Source organism: Bombus impatiens, unplaced genomic scaffold (assembly GCF_000188095.3).
Source record: "Bombus impatiens unplaced genomic scaffold, BIMP_2.2 scf_1081, whole genome shotgun sequence".
NCBI classification, from domain to species: Eukaryota; Metazoa; Arthropoda; class Insecta; order Hymenoptera; family Apidae; genus Bombus; species Bombus impatiens.
In genome coordinates, this window is record NT_177500.1 from 23683 (window position 1) to 43821 (window position 20139).

At 30.5% G+C, this 20139-nt stretch overlaps 5 protein-coding genes and 1 long non-coding RNA gene across 9 annotated transcripts; 3 read left to right on the forward strand and 3 right to left on the reverse strand.

Moving 5' to 3' along the window:
* Positions 1-383: 383 nt before the first annotated feature.
* Positions 384-1981, reverse strand: LOC100749853 (protein C19orf12 homolog). 2 transcript variants are annotated; one of them, XM_012391575.3, is made up of 3 exons: positions 1695-1981; positions 810-974; positions 384-717 (listed from the first exon to the last, which is right to left on the reverse strand). In XM_012391575.3, the coding sequence occupies exons 2-3, from the start codon at positions 967-969 to the stop codon at positions 461-463; spliced, it is 417 nt and encodes a 138-aa protein (XP_012246998.1). In that variant the 5' UTR covers positions 970-974; positions 1695-1981; the 3' UTR covers positions 384-460. The 2 variants fall into 2 exon arrangements, with proteins under 2 accessions (XP_012246998.1, XP_033179541.1); XM_033323650.1 differs by lacking the exon at positions 1695-1981 and adding an exon at positions 1372-1645.
* A 372-nt stretch (positions 1982-2353) lies between these two features.
* Positions 2354-6830, reverse strand: LOC100741519 (gamma-tubulin complex component 3 homolog). 2 transcript variants are annotated; one of them, XM_003493413.4, is made up of 11 exons: positions 6758-6830; positions 6141-6307; positions 5852-5984; positions 5344-5758; positions 4760-5262; positions 4088-4280; positions 3802-4006; positions 3385-3606; positions 3172-3303; positions 2842-3102; positions 2354-2608 (listed from the first exon to the last, which is right to left on the reverse strand). In XM_003493413.4, the coding sequence occupies exons 1-11, from the start codon at positions 6828-6830 to the stop codon at positions 2432-2434; spliced, it is 2481 nt and encodes an 826-aa protein (XP_003493461.1). In that variant the 3' UTR covers positions 2354-2431. The 2 variants fall into 2 exon arrangements, with proteins under 2 accessions (XP_003493461.1, XP_012247004.1); XM_012391581.3 differs by lacking the exon at positions 6758-6830 and having other exon boundaries at positions 2432-2608; positions 5852-6017; positions 6141-6276.
* Positions 6831-8147: 1317 nt separating this feature from the next.
* Positions 8148-14726, reverse strand: LOC100741400 (integrator complex subunit 2). 2 transcript variants are annotated; one of them, XM_012391580.3, is made up of 5 exons: positions 13999-14726; positions 11809-13895; positions 11509-11713; positions 11115-11421; positions 8148-8944 (listed from the first exon to the last, which is right to left on the reverse strand). In XM_012391580.3, the coding sequence occupies exons 1-5, from the start codon at positions 14280-14282 to the stop codon at positions 8492-8494; spliced, it is 3336 nt and encodes a 1111-aa protein (XP_012247003.1). In that variant the 5' UTR covers positions 14283-14726; the 3' UTR covers positions 8148-8491. The 2 variants fall into 2 exon arrangements, with proteins under 2 accessions (XP_012247003.1, XP_024226848.1); XM_024371080.2 differs by having other exon boundaries at positions 11809-13908; positions 13999-14122.
* Positions 8816-9658, forward strand: LOC112213730. Its single transcript, XR_002947634.2, has 3 exons — positions 8816-8956; positions 9068-9262; positions 9648-9658. It is a non-coding gene; the product is annotated as an uncharacterized LOC112213730 (long non-coding RNA).
* Positions 14727-14826: 100 nt separating the features above from the next.
* On the forward strand, positions 14827-16003 carry LOC100741760 (oligosaccharyltransferase complex subunit OSTC). The gene is made up of 4 exons (XM_003493415.4): positions 14827-15147; positions 15245-15318; positions 15406-15623; positions 15828-16003. Exons 1-4 carry the CDS (start codon positions 15009-15011, stop codon positions 15844-15846), a joined length of 450 nt encoding a protein of 149 aa, XP_003493463.1. The 5' UTR covers positions 14827-15008; the 3' UTR covers positions 15847-16003.
* Positions 16004-16903: 900 nt separating this feature from the next.
* On the forward strand, positions 16904-18866 carry LOC100749971 (beta-1,3-galactosyltransferase 5). Its single transcript, XM_003493398.4, has 2 exons — positions 16904-18295; positions 18506-18866. The coding sequence occupies exons 1-2, from the start codon at positions 17475-17477 to the stop codon at positions 18735-18737; spliced, it is 1053 nt and encodes a 350-aa protein (XP_003493446.1). The 5' UTR covers positions 16904-17474; the 3' UTR covers positions 18738-18866.
* Positions 18867-20139: the final 1273 nt, after the last annotated feature.

The following is a 20139-nucleotide window of genomic DNA, read 5'->3' on the forward strand; positions in this document are numbered from 1 at the left end:
TACATACATACATACATACATATATATATATATATATATATATATATATACACATACATACATACATACATACATATACATATATATATATATATATATATATAGCAAAAGGACATTACCAAAAAGGTTAACCTTGTAGCTCTAGCTAAAGGCTATAAGGAACATAAATAGGAATCTATTTATTAGTTCCTTCGTTCTTAGACCTTGTAACCCGAAACATTATTTATATTCAAAGGCACAATAATATGGATCTCTCCTTATTTAGAATATTTTTGTTTCACTAAATTATATACATAAATAAAGATGTAGAGTTTTTCTTATATACATAAATAAAGATGTAAAGTTTTTCTTGAAGTAATTACTTCAATAATTACAAATATTCATTCTTGTCAAAAGTAATTATAGATTTTATATTGGTCAATAAATTCTAAACAGGGCGATCTCTCTTTCTAATCCACAATCAGTTTGCTACTGAATAATGCATGTAGTTAGATAAAAATTTTGTTATTATAGGTATTATCCCTACTGCCAATTCTTCCTTATTAAAATACAAGAGATCTCCAAGAGTCCAAATGTTTCTTGAAGTAAGGTACTTCATTATTAATATTGCTAGTTTTTCTCTTTGTTCTGGAGTAGCTTCGTACAAAATGATATATGGAACAGATTTAAATTCATGATATCCAACAACTGCTGATATAATACTACTAAGTATACCACCTAAAAATAGAAATTTACATTCATATTGAATAATTTTTATATACAACCCAAACAATAAATAATTAAAAAGTAGATTATAATTAAATAATTACCCAGTGCAAGTCCGGGAGGTCCAGCAATTATACCACCAAGAAATGTCGATCCACCGACTATCATTGCATATTTTCCACTTGAATTTACGGTAACCTTCATATCTTGTACAGCTGGGTACTGTAAAACTTCTTTTAATAATTCGTCTGTTGAAAAACCCATTGTAACTAAATTGAACAGAAATAAAAAATTAAATAAATTCTAACGACTGTTTAAAACGCTTTATGATCAAACTCTGTGTTGAAACATTCAACCCTGCAACTTATATACACTTTGCAACTTGCAAAGCGGTGAATCCCATTTATAATTGTAGAGATACAAGGATAGAGTGTGCTAGTCATATGTTACCGTGTAAGTGGGTAGATGCATGAAAATAAGAAGATAAGAAGGAAAGAATATATGAGTCATATGTTACTATAGAGTATGATGATGTTTCTATGGGTCCCTATAAGTGAATACGATATGAGAATATAGATAGAACGCTGCATAGAGGCTCCTTCTATCCTCGTCTGATCAGACATGTACACCGATGCCGTTCGTTGATCGTTGAGTATTATTTCTCACGTATAATTTGTCCAACGAGACGACGCAGTAAACGTAAAGGGAATTTCATTGACTACCCAACTAGTGATACTCAAAGTTTCAATCATTGGACAGACTGTACATACTTTACTGTACGAATATGCGCATGCATTATTAGCGTTTATCCAGCGTTCTATTTCTATTCTTATATTACCCTTTCATCTCGCTCACGCATACTCACTCTATCTTCGTACCTCTATATTCTCATAATTGTCATCGTAATGAATAATACTGTCCAGCTCGACAAATTGTAAACTACAAATTAAATAATAACAAAAAGAAAGAAGAATATGAATAATACCTACCTAGTGATATAATATCTGCTATTGCCCAACCTTTGGCTCTGCTTTTCCTAACACAAAACTTAATAAATAAAAAACTTCCTAACTTTAGCAACTTCTGGCAAGATTCAGTTTTACAATGTGTAATTTTATGAGGACTTAATTAGCAAATGTTGTGAGATTGAGATACATCTGTATATCTTTTATGGACATAAGAATACATATATATACATATTGATATTTTTCTATACATTATTTATCTCGTCCAGTTACATGCGACCGACGACCAAATTAGCGCATACACTGCCACAGACGCAGTACTATAGGCAGAATTCACTATAATGATACCGTTTATATGATTTATAATCCTATCCTTAATCTTGAAATATCAAATCTTTATTTGTGAAATCTCCTAATTATATGCAACTGATTGCGTACAATCTTACGTTTAAGATAAAAAAGATTTTAAAAATCATGATTGTCTTTCCTGAATTATCAGAATGATTAAGACACATTTGCCGATAGTAATTGTTTCGTTTTGATAATCTTCTGCTACTTATATAACTATATAAAATATTCGAATAGAGAAGGAAATAAAGTATTTTCTAGCTGATCCTTGTATATTTAAAACATTAAAGATACATAGACAAAATAATATGTGGAAAGATTAACATAAATAAATTTTTATTTAGACAATTTTTATTAAAAAAATAACATATTTAAATTATGTTTATAATTAGCGATGATAAATTTTTTACTTATTATTTACAATTAAGATAGCTTTGGTCACTTTGCCTACGGTGCAAATATGTTAATGGCACAACAAGACGACTATCTTTACTTTTATAATATTCATTGAAGTCTAAACGTACACTTAACAACTGTAAAGACACATCTTCGGCTGATGCAAGCATTATAAGAAACTTTTTCACTCTATCCTGTTAAAGAAAATTTTTTAATAAAATTATGTTTAAGTAATAGAAATTGAACGTTTCTTATTACAATAAGTAAGAAAGAAGTGAAAGTGTACGTAATTTCGTGATTTATTTTATATACTATTATGTATATATATAAGCTTATATCTAGCTTAAGAACCGCTATACTTGGGCTTAATTTGACGATAAAGGAATAAAAGAAATATTTGTAATTAATAATATAAATGACATATTACCTGATATGTTCTCGAAAGCAATCTAAGCTGAATTGAAAGTGTGTTTAAATATTTCGAAAATGCTGCTTGACGTTTGGTAATTTCTGCATCATTAGTTTCTGACAAATCTAACCGATTTGACATTGCTAGAGTTACATTTAACGTATTGTTATCCTTTAATCGTGCTTCGTACTCGTGTGTTGCACGTGTAAGAAACGTTTCTTCAAGATTTTGTAAGTCTAAAATTGGGCCATATACGGAACGTAAGTGATCCATAAGTTCCTGTCGAAAGAGCATAGAAGAGGATTACAATAAGATAATAATTTCTTAGAAAGTTATATATGTGCTCACCTGTGATCTTTCATCTAACAGTGTACCACGTCTTACAGCATCTATGAAATGGTTATGTGCTGTGATAATATCATCCAATGATGCTGCTTGTGCTAATTGTTTTGCGAATGCATCCCAAGAACACTCGATTACCTTAAAATTTATTAATACTCTTAACATTTTAAATTAATTAAAACAGTTAATTAGGACCAAAATTAAAATATTCTATCTTACCTCAAATAAGAAAAAATATTGCATTTGATGAACCAAATGAACCATACTACTTGTAATTAAATGAATGTGAGTTTGAATTGGCAATACTTCAGGCATTTTACGGAACATCTTTGCTGAAGTTATTTGACGTTTCCAAATTGCAGATAATATAGATTCCATTCTTTTTGCTCTCCATAAAGCAAAAAATACAGTCTGATATATTTGCCTACAAGGTTCTAAAATCTAAACAGATAAAATATTCTTATTCGTTTTGTTGTTATAAAAAAAAAAAAATGATATTTAAAAATAAGCAAAGAATATTTTTATAAGTTCTCAAGCAAATTTAAGATACTCTTTATTTATACATTTTACTGTTAGTATTGCTTACTAAATGTAACGTCTGTTTTTAAAAGATACAAATTATTTCGCCATACCTACCGTTCCAATAGGACCTCCTACATTATAATCCAAAATAAAGACATCCCATCCCCTTTCATTTTCCGAAGGTGCTAATAATCTTACATCAAGTCGCCTATGTATATCTAAGTCATCTATCTTTGTAACAGTCGCTCTTATTCCAGTTTCCAAAATAGAAGAGATGTTGTGTGGATATACAGAACTGGCTGGTTTATCTAATTCTGGTCTACAATATAAATACATTAATAAAAAAATAATTCAAAGATTAGAAATAATAGGAAGAATGATAAAAGATAATATTATTTACTCTAATAAATGCATAAGATATTGAATGAAGTTTCCTTGTCCTAATAACAGATAACCTTTGATTGCATGTAAATGTTCCATGAGGTGATACTGCTTTGTTAACACTTCAACTACTCTAGTTGAAGTTTCTTTATAAGCTGTGTCCATCATCGTCTGTAATCGACCATCGGGGTCCATATCGAAAAGAACGTCAACTAAACAACATGTAAATTTTGCAGAAAAATGTACATACATTTCATAGAGAAAACTACAAAACATGCAAGGAAATTTCAAAAAATTGTCTTTCATTTGTAAGTTAAACGATCTCCAAATTATTAAAACTACAGGAGATATTGTATATTATTAACAAGTAAATAAAATTTGTTTTGTCATGTAATGCTCTTATGCTTCTTTTCTGTAAAAGATCTGCAATCCTAAATAATATTTACTTGAATCGAAGTTTTCAGAGTTGTTATAAACAAAATATATATCCTTATTAAACAATTCTAATTTATGCTTTGCTTTGGCAATTTTATAAAACTGTATAATTGTATTATAATATTCGCTAAAATCATATACGTATCATAGTTTTGTTGCAGAAGTTACATACGGATACGTATATGGGAAAGTATGAGCAAATGTATCGAAATTTATGTATTTATTTAGCAAGGTTTTAATTATTACATATAATTACCTTTATATTCCTCGCTGAAATTTTTGAACATCTTTGTATGTTTTCCTTGCCATGGAGTAAAATCTTTACACACTTCACGCAAAAAGTTAATACTTTTCCCTGTTCCTAAAATTTTTCTAGCTTGCATTTTTGTAATAAAAGATGGTAGCATATTATTGCGAACTTGATATTTCTCATGCCACATTCTCTCTCCGGTAATATCAGCACAAGCTTCAATGAAAAATTCTCTATACGGATCATCTAATTCACCGTCTGCTATCCATCTTATCAACATATTGTACAGAGGATCACAAACACTTTGTAAAATCCTTTTAACTAATTTTTTCACACTGGCATCACCATGGTTACTAAATTCATATACTGCAGAAGCTAATGCGCCACCTTTTTGTCCTTGGCAAGCTCTTACTATACCTGCTAGCCATTTTAAAGTTTCTAAAGGATCATATGCCCAAAGATGCAAATGGGACAGTGTAACTCTGTATATTCCTGATTCAGATTGAACTCTATTACACATTTAAACGCATTATTATTTATAATAAACTGATGGAATATTATATGTCATCAGATTACATTTTTATCAATACCTGCTCACTTCTTCTTGAATAAGGGCTATAAACCTGTAGTATTCCGATAACTCAGAATGTAACGATGCAATAAAACTATCAGCCACTTGGCCACTCGAAGCAACTGACATTCTTTCTAAACCTTTTTGAATTATGTTATGTAAATATCCAAGTTCACTTAATCTCAATGTAGCCTGTTTCCGTGGCCTATCAATGCTAATCATTGGATCTATTTGGAAACCATAATTGGAGTCTAACTTTAATATCTTTCCTTCAATACCTAGGAAAGAATATATAAGATCTTGAACCAATATATCTTCTGAAATATACTCTTCTCCATATATTTTATTAGAACTGGTTAAAAAATCTCTTGTATTTTTGTCTGTGTTATTTATAGATACAATTTGTGGTGGTGCAGAAATTTCAGATGATTGTCCTAAATAACAAAGTATATTAAATATTAAATATAAAAATGTTAAGCCAGTTAGAAAATAAAAGAAGATCTAGATTGTAAAAATATATTGCTTACCACTAGTGGATGCAGAAGACGAGCATAAACCTAATTTCAAATCAGGAGCTGAGAAAACTCTATCCCTTAACTGTTCTGCTGATTGACACATGTTTAACAAAAATATCAGGATTTGTGTTCTGTTCTTCAATGACTAAAACATATATAAATATATATAAATGGTAACCTGTCATTTTTAACAATATAAACAATTTTCTTTAAACTGTCATGATACGATTATCAAATATTTTATAACTGTATAAAGAAGTAGATAAATAATTAATTTTAAAAAATTATATTTATGTCATACCCCAGATCTTAACTCATTATATAATTTATCAAACTGTGCTGCATCACATACTGATAACTTTTCTCTTATTTGGCTTCCTACAGTAATTTCATCTTCTTGTAATGTTTCTACTCCTTGGGTTGATGACAATAATCCAAGGCAGAAGCGCATCCACTTCCTAGTTATTTCTAAAATCATTGATTCAGAACGTATATGTCTCTTCGAAAGATTCTTACAGTTTCATTAATGAAATATTTGCTCTTAATACATAAAGTTTATTATTGTTTAATTACAGGATTTGCCATTTCATTCTTAATAAACAAATAAAATTTTAATGTCCAGCCGTTTGTCTACATTTGTACCGCAACTTTTAATTTTGTTGTATGATTATAGGATTTATTCTTGTTTTGTAATAATAGAGCGATAATACCTATATTTTTGTCTTACTTTAGTTTGAGTTAATGGGAAAACAAAATGAAAGTAAAAAGTAGAGTAGAAACACCTTGTATACATAGAGAAAGAGCCAAATAAACTGAAAAAGTATACAAGTGAAAGTAAGAAATATTTGGTTTATAATTGATATTATTTAGTAAAATATTTTTCGAATGTAGAAAGAAGCTAGAAATTATGTTTCATACCTGGTTTTTGTTCCCCAAAAAGTGAAATAATCATCTTTTGAACGAGATTACCAACAGTTTCAGCCTCCATCATGCTTGTATATCGTATTTATTCCAATAACATTTAATACTGTTTCATTCAGGCAAACTTTGTACATAAACTTAAAGTTATGACATTCGAACCGTCACTAAATAATAAAAACTTCTTAGTATTGCTTTGTGTAGCCGACAAACGTAAGTACGAGGACTAGTTTTTATCATGGAACTACGATTATATAGAGTGAATACGACTTAGCTTTCCTAATGTATTTTAAAATAACAATTTATATAAAATACAATAAAATAAAAATCGTACTGAAAGAAGATACATATTACAATAATTTTTTAAGTTTAACCTATCTTCTTTACGCGATGTACTGTAAAATCTAGTTAAAATTAAAATTAGAATGTAAATTATTTATTAGATTTATTTTAGCATAAACAATTTAATATTGATCGTACGTATTCTTATAGAAAATAATAATGTGCTCTAGTAGGAGTAGTAATAGAATGATTAAGTTCCTATTTCATGTAACCTAAATATGAACAATAATTTAATAAACATATGAAAGAACATATCAAATTAGTAATATATTGCTACTAGTTTAATTAAAAATAATACGAATTAATTCATTAATGACATTAATTTGAGTTAATAATAAAAATTACAAATCATTTTCCCGTTTATAAATGTTTTTAATAATATTGAATCGTAACCAAATTATTAAAATCTTCAAAGATGGGGTTTAAAGATGTATACTAATGGTGCAAGCAGATAAGTATCAACATGGACATAGGAATAATGATTCACGGATGCCTCACGATGGTCAAATAAAGTGACACCTAACCGAAATCTATATCAACTATAAACAAAAGATAAAAGTTAGACTTGTGTTTCGTGTTATTTTATTCGGCCGCCAGCAAACATTACTAACGTATATCCTGATATAGCATGATATGAAAAAAAAAAATATATATATATATATATATATATATATCAGTGTGCTACGGATGCGCGTTTATAGGCATATAATTCACTGTAGCGGTACCAACACTGTAGTTCACGAATATCTCGAAAACTAAGAAATATATACCGTCGATCATATGTATAAGAAAATGTTGTTCAAAATGTTGATTTCTATAATACATTTCAAAATCATTGAAATCAAAGGTGCGAAAGCTTTTCTGCAATTTCATCAAAAAAGTTAAGAAAAACAAGGTGATTCCCCGAAACGAAGTTTAACCGATTAACGTGTTTATTTTGTTTCTGTAATTAATTTTCCGTGAGTTTTCACTTCAGTCATTTACTTGCCAAACTTTCCGTTCAGGTCATTTCAAAATCATGGTATGTGCCATGATCGGATGCGTTTTGATCTCACCTTTTTAATGGTGTAAACAAACAAGCAAACAAACAAACAAAAAAAAAAAGAAAAGAAAGGAAAGAAAATATGAGATAGACCGCCTAGAAACACGTTACTATTAATAAAATCTCACAAGATATGACCTTGAGATGATTTCCACCCTCAGAGCCTAATGTACATGAAACATTTTTTTGTGTTGCGACAAATAAGAAAATAATTAAGGGTGGCATAGTTAGATGGGACACCCTATATATTACAAGATACATATTTAGAACAGTTTGGATAATTACTATTCTACTGTAATACAATCAAACATTGATTTCAGTAGCAGTATAAAGGAATTAAGAATAATATTTCAATATACTTGTGATTGTAATATTGCTTTTTGTAATAACAAACAAAAGGTTTCATTAACTTCTTGACATAAAATATCTGCAGATTTATCTCCTAATGCTGCTTGTGCAGAATTAACTCTGCCAAGTTGTAACAGCAAACTTGTTGTATCTTCAGCTAGTGGTGGAAAAGCTAAGCATATACGCGTTAATGCTGATAGCACAGGCATAAATAAAATTACTCGATCTTTAGCAGATAATACTCCTAGAAGTGTTATCAAAGTGTTGATGGCTAAACGAGAAACACTTAAAGCTTTTGGTAAAGCATACTGAATTGCAAGATGTGAAGCTAAATCTACAGCAAATATTTGCTTTTCTGGTTCTGGCTGTGACAGTAATTCAGGAATCCAATCAAGACAAATATGCATGGATGGAATACCAGTAACTGTAATGGGTAACAGCTCTCTTGGATAACCCTATAAGTAAAGGTAATACTAAATTACTACAAATTAAATATTTATATAGTTTATGATATATATTATACAGAGTAGATAACTTTCACCGTATCAATTATTATTTGATATCTCTATTATTCTTAGAAATATGGAAGAATATATGGAGCGGACAAAGGAGAGATAACAGAACTGATTCAAGGTCTGGATTTATTTCAGAGAAAAGAACCTGACTCTAAATGCGAGAAAAGCAAAGGTAAACGAAATTCAAGGGGGGCAGGGGATAGAAAAATGAAGGAGGAAAAATGGAAATGGGAGCAGGAAGTTCGTGTTAGAGAAAGGGTTAGGAAGACGGCGGCGGTAATGAGGCAAGTATGTGGAGGGGGAGGGAGAGATTTGCTGGAAAACAGGATATTCGGAAAGAGCTAGTCGAATATAAGTATATTATTATACGATAAATTGGTCCGGACGATAGCAGGAAATGAAGCGAAGGTATGGCGGTAGAAGGAGAGAACAGAGGTAAAGAGCTTACATGAAAGGTGTATGGCCAGTGTGGAATGAAACACGCCAGGACATTTAATAAGAGAAAAGTTAAAAGGAGACAAGATGTGATTGAGAGCATGAATGAGGGCATGGAGATTTGAAGAAAGGCTGAAGAGAGAGCAGGGTGGAGATTTGAATATGTCTGGAGGAGGTCAGAAGTAGAGAAGAAGCGGGTAGTGGAAAGGATAGATATATGGGGGAAAGGGAGATTGCATGAAAGAAAATGGGAAGTGCTATGTGGGTGAATGAAGAAGGGGAGGATGGGGAGAGGGAAAGGCTAGAGAGAGAGAGAGAGAGAGAGAGAGAGAGAGAGAGAGAGAGAGAGAGAGAGAGAGAGAGAGAGAGAGAGAGAGAGAGAGAGAGAGAGAGAGAGAGAGAGAGAGAGAGAGAGAGAGAGAGAGAGAGAGAGAGAGAGAGAGAGAGAGAGAGAGAGAGAGAGAGAGAGAGAGAGAGAGAGAGAGAGAGAGAGAGAGAGAGAGAGAGAGAGAGAGAGAGAGAGAGAGAGAGAGAGAGAGAGAGAGAGAGAGAGAGAGAGAGAGAGAGAGAGAGAGAGAGAGAGAGAGAGAGAGAGAGAGAGAGAGAGAGAGAGAGAGAGAGAGAGAGAGAGAGAGAGAGAGAGAGAGAGAGAGAGAGAGAGAGAGAGAGAGAGAGAGAGAGAGAGAGAGAGAGAGAGAGAGAGAGAGAGAGAGAGAGAGAGAGAGAGAGAGAGAGAGAGAGAGAGAGAGAGAGAGAGAGAGAGAGAGAGAGAGAGAGAGAGAGAGAGAGAGAGAGAGAGAGAGAGAGAGAGAGAGAGAGAGAGAGAGAGAGAGAGAGAGAGAGAGAGAGAGAGAGAGAGAGAGAGAGAGAGAGAGAGAGAGAGAGAGAGAGAGAGAGAGAGAGAGAGAGAGAGAGAGAGAGAGAGAGAGAGAGAGAGAGAGAGAGAGAGAGAGAGAGAGAGAGAGAGAGAGAGAGAGAGAGAGAGAGAGAGAGAGAGAGAGAGAGAGAGAGAGAGAGAGAGAGAGAGAGAGAGAGAGAGAGAGAGAGAGAGAGAGAGAGAGAGAGAGAGAGAGAGAGAGAGAGAGAGAGAGAGAGAGAGGTTCAAACTAGGGAGCGAGATTAGAGATGGGAAATAGTGGCTAAGGAAAGAGAAAAAGGAACGCAGGTTATATGAAGGAATGATGCAGACAAGGGAGCGTGTGTGGGAGGTTTGTGAAGGGTACGAGACAGATTCAGGGGTTTGACAGGAAAATGTGGAGAAAATATTGGAAAAGGAGGGTGAGGAGGAAGAGTAGATGTAGAACTTGAAAGAGAAGAGGATGGAGAGGATGGAGGGGGCGAGAAAATAAAGAATAAGAATAATTAAAAAATAAAGAATAAAGAATAAAAGAATAGGAATAATTGATTAATAATATATTAATTGCAAGTAGGGTAAGATTAAGATGAATTTTAAACTTAGGTTAAGTTAATGAATTTAGTGCTAAGGTAGAGATAAGGTTTATATAATGAAGTTTATAAGTAGGTAATATTATACCTGTAATGTATACATGGTCGTATATATATGTTTTGTGCGCGCGCGTGTGTGTATTATGATAATGATATGTCAGTAATTAATATTCAATGTTTAACATTTTAATAAGTAAAAATAAAAATAAGCAAATTTGGTTGTACATACTTGAAAATGAACCAATTTAGCCAATGATGGGTCTGCTATGAAGACTTGATGCAAATATGAACAGATTATACTTTGTATTTCTCTCAATGACCACATTTGTCCGGGTGTTTCTCTATCTTCTGATGTCTCTAAACATGCTTCTAATAATATTTGAACAGCCGCGCTTTCTTGTCCTGCCACTAATGCTGTTCTTAAATCTTCTCTTTCAGCTTCACTTGATAACTGACCAATCTTTTCTATCAATGGTTTGTCTTGTATATGTCTAGATAACTGAGATCGAGAAGCTGCTAATGCAGCTTGTAGAATTCTAAAAATATTTGTACCAATGAAGTACCAATCGATAATAAGTAATTGAACGTTAAATATTTAAAGGCTTACTCAATCTCTTTTTTACCTTAAAATAACAGACAAAATTGGAGCACATCTAAAAACTCTTGTATCACATCTCAATACTTGTAAAGGATCTAACACAATATTTTCTTGTGTTAAAAAGACATTCTTTACAAGAGAATTTTCTATTAATAAAGCATTTATTGACAAAACCCATAAGCATCTTGGTAGTACTGTATTTAACCTAAGCCATACTTGTTTATATAATTCTAAAAGATTATGATAAATGAACAAAATTATTCTTTCAAAATATTAATAAAAGTATCGGTGTTAATATTTTATTTAATTGAAATAAATTATGTACCTTGAATGTACCTAGGAACTCTTGGACTTACAGTTGCTTTGAAATAATGAATTATAACTTCGGCATGCGGCCAAATGTCAGTTGGTTTCATTGACATTAATTGTCTTAAAAGTCTTCCTGTTCTTGAAGGACATGTTTGGATATGCGAAAATGTTTCAATTATCATGATATCAGTAATTTTTACATTCTCATAATTTGTTACTGTAGAATCAATGTTGAGCATTTCATTGTCAAGCCAATCATCTACTAACGAAAGATGAGGGAAATGTGTTGCTAATAATCTGAGAAGAGGAGAAAATAATCCAGCATAATTCATTTGATCTCTTTGAACCAACTGAAGTAGGTATTTTATTGGTAACTCTGATAAAAATTCAGTTGAATATGATTTAACTTTCCTATCTTGTGATATAAAAGTATGCATATTAGATAATCTAACGTCTTCATACAGTAATAAGTAATATAACAATAGTAATTGTGATGTAAGAGAAGGTTTTGAGATATCGATATCCATATTATCTGTTTCAGTCTTGGGGACACTGTTGATATTCTTAAAATCAAAATTTGCCCCGAAAACGCTATTTTGAAATACTCGTCTAATTTCATCTTCAGTAATTGGTTTGTTTGTGTGTTCTGATGTTTTATTATTTGTCACTAAAATTGAATTGACATATACTTCGACTAAAGCAGGAAGAACCGGATGCAATGGTGGTACACTGTTACAAATTTGTTTATAAATCCAATTTTTTATTGGCACTCGATGTTTAGCAAATGCTCTTGACTTCAACAATTGATGAATACAGTGTACAGGCAAAAATCCTGGGATATTTGCATTTAAATTAGCTGTTACTGGTACTTTTACAGCATGAGAAGTGACAACTTGTTCAGTGAATATCTCTTGCATAAAAATTTGCTTCATTCTAGTTAGATTATTTGGTCTAATTGGTATTTTCATCCCCAAAGTTGCACATACGAGTTCACAAATGGCTGATAGTTGATTGCTATGAAAATGTATTGCCATCAAAAGCAACATTTCTCCAAAACTTGCTGTTACACCACTAGCACTTTCAAAATAAGCTTCTTCACGTACAAGCCATTGAACCCATTCTATGCTTCGCTTTTCAAGATTATGATGGCCTATTAATGAAGAACATGCAATAAGCATACAAAGGCCTAAAGAGACAAATCTCACACCAGCTGGTGATGGAGGAGGATGAGATGTCAACAACTGCACTATCATTGCTACTTCATCATCTTGAAATTTAATACCTCCAATGCCTCTTAATGCACAATAAAGGCGCAACAATGCACTAGCTTGAACAACCTGACTTTCTGGTAGTTGACCTGCATTTTGAGATGTTATTGCTTGCAATCGTTTTAGCAGTTCTTCTCTTAAACATTGTAATGCTGTATGAGATTCCCATTTACGTTTTTGACCATTTCTAATAAACATTGCGATCCATGTTCTTACTTGTTGATCACTGCCAAGCAATAATCCTGACACAAAGGCAACTATATCACTTTCCGCCAGTGTATTATTGATATTTTCATGTTCCAAGCTTAATGTAATTGCTAAAGCAGGCATTCTACATAGTTCTACACACTTGGCTCTTATTGCTAACGCTTGGCTTGGATTCATTTGACATAACATTGTCAAAGCCATTGTTCTAATCCTACCTAATGCTGATTCTTCTTGCCTTTCTCCATTACCTATCAAATGTGCACAAACTTCGGAAAAACTATCAGGAATATTAGCAACTATCCAACAAATTATTTCTGGACCATATTTAACATGTAGTAATGTTTCTGTAATATCCAATATTGATAAAACTGTTGGTAATTCTGATAGTGCTACACAAATCACATAACTAATCTCTTCCATATAAACTGCATTATCAAATAGATCAGATTGTTTAATTTGAAATTCTTGATTTTTCTGTTGCTCCTGTACTTGGGAGGCTATATATAACAGTTCACTTAGGACTAATCTAATTCTCCTAGTAGATTCACTGCGCTCAAATTCTAGAGCAAGACCACTTTGCAGTGACTGAGCAAGTACACTATCCCTTTGCAAGCTTCCCATTTTTTGTCTATAAAAAGAAGTTTATCATTTTCATAAGTATACTTTATATATTTCATAATATTCTTAACAATATTAAATGATAAAACATACATGTCAACAATATAACTAACCTTAATTGTTGTTCCTTTCGAACATCCGTTTCCAACGCATGAAAGTCAATAGAAAGCAGCGCAATTATTGAATTCACTGATTCAATACCAGATAAAATTGACAGGACCTGCTTTCTTTGTTCTACACATTCTTTTGTCACATCTAATGGAGATATAAGACTCATTCGAACTAAACACGGTAGAATTGGTCGTATTTCTTTGTGAGGACACACAGCTAAAATTCCTATATCTACATTTTGTATTGCAGTAAAAATTCGTGGTAATACACGTGTATTTTCTTGCATGGCTAACTTATATTATTTGCAACTGCTTAAAGTTAATAAAACACGAGCACTTTACACCATGAAATTTGTAAACTAGTGTAACTATACTTTTACTTATATCACAATGTGTATGTTTATATTAAAATTAAATTTATATATTTTGAAGATAAAATACTTTAGGATTGATACTTCGATCCAATGAAAATTACTTTATTCGAGTCCAACTAGGTTAGGAAGCATGAGTCTGTCATCCATATTTCTATTCTAATTATACTGTCACGTGTAAATGCACGGTCGTCCGTCTTTGAATGTAAATATGTGCATATACGGAATTAGATGAAAAAGTTACTTATAACTTGTTGACTAGTCTATATAAATTTACTTATACATAAAACGAGATTAAAATCACGCTCCATATGAGAAAATATGACAAGGAAACAATAGAAATGTTAAAATGGGTAAGACATTTTGTTACATAAATAGCCATATTCTTGATAATTATATTGGAAATAGAATAATTTGTATAAATTTACTAGAACATTTGGTTTCTAAGAACATTTCTAATTTGTGAAAGCTGTGTGAATTACAAATTTGCGTAAACCAGCAACTTTTCGTATTTCTTTATCCTGTACTGCCATCTATTAAATGTAATACATAGCCTGTATAGCAAACGTGGAAGTTTGTTTTGCAAAGGGATCGATGGGAATGTTGTGCCGTATGTGATATTGTCCCAATTTTGTTATAAATATGGAATATATATACCGTTTACCATTTTTAGCATTAGAAGTACCGAACTTAAAATTAAAAAAACCATCATGGTTTGTGAAACCTAGTGCTATGGTAGTTTTCGCGCTTATACTTTTGTCATATTTTCTAGTAACTGGAGGTTAGAATTGTATAGAATATAAGTTTTCTTTTTATAAATCTTTTCAGTGAAATAAAAGTAGATATTATTTATATTTCAATGATACATCTTTTTAAAGGTATAATATATGACGTAATTGTGGAACCACCTAGTGTAGGATCAACAACAGATGAACACGGTCATACAAGACCTGTAAGTAAATGGAGTAATTTTATATTAAAAATTTTATATTAACAAATAATTGTTGCTTTGTTGTGATTATGTATTTATCTTTTGTAGGTGGCATTCATGCCATACCGTGTAAATGGGCAATATATTATGGAAGGACTGGCATCTAGTTTCCTCTTTACTTCAGGTGGAATTGGCTTTATATTATTAGACCAAACGCATAGCCCATCAACGCCTAAACTCAATAGAGTTCTTTTAATATGTGTTGGATTTATTAGTGTTATTGTATCGTTTATTACCTGTTGGATTTTCATGAGGATGAAGCTACCGTAAGACTTTTATATAATATATATTGTAATTTATAACAAAATAAGGAATTCTTTATCGAAGGCAATATTTACTATTATTATTACTTTATTTATACTTCATTACATAAAATATAATAAAAATTTGATAAGTATAAAATAATTTGGATATTAAAGGATTTGGATATAAAAATTAATACATAATTCTAATAATGCATATTATTTCAGGGGATATCTACAATCATAAATTCAGTGAGATTAAGAATGATGTGAATTAGAGATCAATATTTTTTACACATTAAAACTATCACATTTTGTACTAGATATATTTAAAATGTACTTTACAAATAATATTAAAAAAAATATTTAAAAATTGTGTCAAATATATATCAAAAGATGAAAAATTCTTATCTGTTTTTGTCTCCTTATTGCTTTCTCAATAATAATAGCAACTAGCGTAATTTTTTTTTTTTTTAAGAAATATGTTTCCTACAGGTTTTCCCTCATAATAATTGAACTTTATTATGATAAACTTCTCTCTCTCGCGCGCGCGCGCGCGTGTGTGTGTGTGTGACGTCTTATTAGGATTTTAAGTCATATGAAATATTAACTCTAGAAAAGATTAGTGAGATACTTATCTATGACTTATTGTGACGATTTTAGGAATTGTATTCAGCCTATGCATCCAAATCGATAATTAACAAATATTAAGTAGTTCTTCAATAAAAAATACAATTAAAGATGTTTCTTAATTTTCTGGTTTTCAGAATATCTTACTATTCTTATTTAATGGATTTTTAATATGTCACAACAGAGGTATACTTTACAACACGTTTCAACAACATGTTTGATGTTCAACATGAAGGTAATGACATGTGCTAATGACACAACAATCAGATTGTTATATATACACATACGTATTTGGTTGTGTATGTAGCACGACCATTAATATCTTTCAATATATGACACAATTGTTGCATATAAGAGTAATTAGAATGTTATGCTTTTTTTTACTATTAAAAGACATGTTTTCTATTATATTTTATATGAAATTTTTTTATATACAAAATGACATGATCTTAAACGTACAAAACCAATGTGCTAGTACCATAATTAAAAATAAAAGTTAATGAAAGTTACACTTATATACATAATGTAAACAGTAATGTAGTAGTGTAATATAATGTAAATATGATAATAAAGTTATACATATATAATTTTATATGTCATTCTTAATTGTTGCAATAAAAGACATTACGATTAGTATATTTCTTATTCCAGTTTAGCAATTACTACAAGAGAAGTAAAGTGTAAAAACAAAATTACATATTTTTAGCAATTGTTCAGGATTGTACCACCCTCTTCTATACATGTACTGTCGCTCGGACTTAGTTTCGAAGATACATATTCACGAAAAACTGTCGGTACCACTACAAGGAATTCTGCCTGTAATCATTATGAGCCCATTACCAATTCGGTACATACACTGCCATGAACGCACAATTAATACCGGTGTAGTTTCTTCGCACATATCTCGGAAACTAAGGTCGAGCGGCTGTTATATGTATAAAATGTAGTTGCTCAGGATCATGCTCCTGGTAATATATTCAAAAATCATTGAAATTGATGAGGTTGGTATGATTCCGAACAATTACCGTATTTTTCTATGAAGAAGGAAATAATACGAAGTATTATCCAAACCATATGACTATACAAATTAAGAACAAATACTAATTGTATAAATATCACAGGTATAATTGTTGAACGATATTAATGACTGCATAAAAGTGATAACGCGCGCGCGCGCGCGCGTGTGTGTATATGCTTTATCTAGATTAAATGAGACAGATAGTACAGTAAATAATTTTCAGAAATATGAAAAAAAAGCTCATTTTTATAGTACTTTGTGTTAGTACGATACTTATCTCATTATTGATTATATTAAAAACAGATACTGTAAATAATATAAAATCAGAATTAAAGTATTCACAGAATGCAAGTTACACAAATAAAAATTCCGCAATTATAAAATTTATCATTGAACCAAAGTGTGATCCTAACTTCATTGTTTGGATTATTACGTCCTCTGCAGATGATCCTTTATACAGAACAGCATTGAGACGTGCATATCCAAGTGTAATGTTAAAAACTTTGAATGTCACTAGGATATTTTTATTAGGAATGCCTAAAGAAAAAAATATATTGAAATACATTTTAAAAGAATCACAGAAGTATAATGATTTGTTGCAAGGAGATTTCTTAGAAAATTATAAAAATCTCACGTTAAAACACTTGATGGGTTTAAGATGGGCATCAAGTAATTGTAGGTCTACTTTCCTAATAAAAACTGACAATGATATTGTACTAAATATTTTCGAAATGCTAGAACTTTTACAAAAAAAGGCAATAAAGGAAAACGCTATATCTGGATATGTTTTAAGGAAAATGAAACCAATACGAACATCAAATAATAAATGGTTTGTTACTGATGAAGATTTTTCAGATGATGTTTATCCTGATTTTCTCTCAGGATGGTTTTATATAACAAACTTAAAAGTTGCACAATTATTAGTTCGTGCAAGTGAAAAGTTTAAGAACTTTTTCTGGATTGATGATGTATTTATCACTGGAATTTTAAGGGAAGAATGTGGTATTAAAATTGAAGAGCTAAATAGTTTATATGCAAGCGATTATAGGTAATTTTCTATAACAACTAATACATAAAAAAGAAGAAGTTCCATTTGATTATTAAATTAAACTAAAATTTCTTTATCCGGTATTTTGTTAACTTACCAATTATTCCCTTTCGGGGAAATATGAGAAATCGTTTATATTAAATTATAAATTGTAGTAACTATCTTATTTCTCTTTTATTTTTCATTGAAAAGGTAAATTAATTTTCACAGGTATTTGGAATGTTGTATACGAGGTAAAAGACGGAAGCTAAAATGTGAGTTTATTGCAGGGCCTGATGGAGGCAAAAAAGAGTTACATATTAAATTTAAAGAATTTTCTGAATATTGCCAATCGAGCTGTTCTGAAAGAATGAAAGAACAATTAGTATCGAAAACTTGTGTAGCTGCTTATGAAGAAAAAGTAAATATTATAAATCCCAAGGTTCAGATTCATTATATATAAAGTTTCGGAACAAGTTTGCTGCCAAAGAAGTTTGCAAAATTACTACTTTTATTATTAATTACTACTTTTGTTATTATAAACATATTTATAATATTTCTTGTTTCTCAAATGAAAATAAATGTTTTCTAAGAACATCTTGGATTGTCATGTTATGGTGAAACCATATATCATTGTTTTTAACAATGTTACATTCATTTTTTAATTGTTTAAAATTTTTGTTTCTCCACTTGCTAGATTATTACAAATCAAGGGACGCAGTAATCTTCATAGTTTTAGGAACAGCTTGCTACATTATGATAGTTGAATTATTATCTCTTTCATTTAGCACTTAATTTTAATAATACTCATGCATCGCTTTCAATCAATTTCAAGCTTGATTTCTGTTTAGGAAGAATTGTGTTGTATAGATGCTCCCAGATATTTTCAATAATCATCTTATTTTAAAATTTGCTTTTCCATTTCTTACTCATTTTTTGTAGGCTTATTAGTTATTTGCTCAAGCCAATAAAGTATTATAGACAAAAAGTCTCAATGGTTAAAGCATTATTTTAAGAATTTATATATCTTTAATTGTAACTTTACATGAATGTAACTTACATACACACACCAAAAAAGCTTAGTTTACATTATATAATGCTAAACTATAACCACTCCAAAAGATATTATTGATTAGTTTATAATATTTGGCTGAGGTCAATTATGTTCTTTTCTTACCCTGAAAATTAAATTTGGTAAGTATCTAAGAAATTAAATACTATGAGGGCTAGTAATGACATAGATTTATATTTAGATCAGTTTTATCAACATCTTGTTTCAAATCTTTTATGCTATCGTAAAACAAATTCACTGTTGAATTTATCTTAATTTCTTCCAGCTACCGTAGTACTTTTAATTATAATATTATTGTTTTCTAAATTACATATTTATAAATACATATTAATTATATCTAAATATTTATCCGACATACACGGTACAAAATTTAATGTACATAATAAATAATAATAAATACAACGACAGTTAAACGCATTCAACAGGTACTAAAGTTACTTTGTAAACGAAAACAGTTAAGATATTTTCGAAAATCAAATTATTTATATGACAAAATCAAATTTGTTTGTTTAAAAGTTAAATAGATCATATAAGAAATATTTGTTATTATTCCATAAAAGAACAAAAATATTTTAAAGTAAGATTACGTAAAGTTAACGTTAAAGTTATAAGTTAAAGATTTATTTTCATAATTATACCTTTCCTATTACAAAGTAACTTCGACTACGAAATTTTATAATACATTAAAAATTGACATACTTTATAAAATAACACTAGACTGAATCAGTTCGAATATTTAGTTAAGCTGTTTATCATAATAAACATAATATATATAGTTTTATGTATAATATGT

Excerpts from the sequence above, each read along its gene's own strand:
- LOC100749853 (XM_033323650.1), bottom strand. The coding sequence starts at position 1,420 with ATGAAATTCCCTTTACGTTTACTGCGTCGTCTCGTTGGACAAATTATA. Across the intron at positions 975-1,371 it reads TCTCGTTGGACAAATTATAC|TTACAATGGGTTTTTCAACA; the intron begins GTGAGAAATAAT and ends TGTTCAATTTAG. Across the intron at positions 718-809 it reads ACCTCCCGGACTTGCACTGG|GTGGTATACTTAGTAGTATT; the intron begins GTAATTATTTAA and ends TTCTATTTTTAG.
- LOC100741519 (XM_003493413.4), bottom strand. The coding sequence starts at position 6,830 with ATGATGGAGGCTGAAACTGTTGGTAATCTCGTTCAAAAGATGATTATT. Across the intron at positions 5,985-6,140 it reads ATAATGAGTTAAGATCTGGG|TCATTGAAGAACAGAACACA; the intron begins GTATGACATAAA and ends TATATGTTTTAG. Across the intron at positions 5,759-5,851 it reads GTCTTCTGCATCCACTAGTG|GACAATCATCTGAAATTTCT; the intron begins GTAAGCAATATA and ends TTTGTTATTTAG.
- LOC100741400 (XM_012391580.3), bottom strand. The coding sequence starts at position 14,282 with ATGCAAGAAAATACACGTGTATTACCACGAATTTTTACTGCAATACAA. Across the intron at positions 11,422-11,508 it reads ATTTTGTCTGTTATTTTAAG|AATTCTACAAGCTGCATTAG; the intron begins GTAAAAAAGAGA and ends AAATATTTTTAG. Across the intron at positions 8,945-11,114 it reads CTAAATTGGTTCATTTTCAA|GGTTATCCAAGAGAGCTGTT; the intron begins GTATGTACAACC and ends CTTTACTTATAG.
- LOC100741760 (XM_003493415.4), top strand. The coding sequence starts at position 15,009 with ATGGAATATATATACCGTTTACCATTTTTAGCATTAGAAGTACCGAAC. Across the intron at positions 15,148-15,244 it reads ATATTTTCTAGTAACTGGAG|GTATAATATATGACGTAATT; the intron begins GTTAGAATTGTA and ends ATCTTTTTAAAG. Across the intron at positions 15,319-15,405 it reads AACACGGTCATACAAGACCT|GTGGCATTCATGCCATACCG; the intron begins GTAAGTAAATGG and ends TATCTTTTGTAG.
- LOC100749971 (XM_003493398.4), top strand. The coding sequence starts at position 17,475 with ATGAAAAAAAAGCTCATTTTTATAGTACTTTGTGTTAGTACGATACTT. Across the intron at positions 18,296-18,505 it reads TTATATGCAAGCGATTATAG|GTATTTGGAATGTTGTATAC; the intron begins GTAATTTTCTAT and ends TAATTTTCACAG.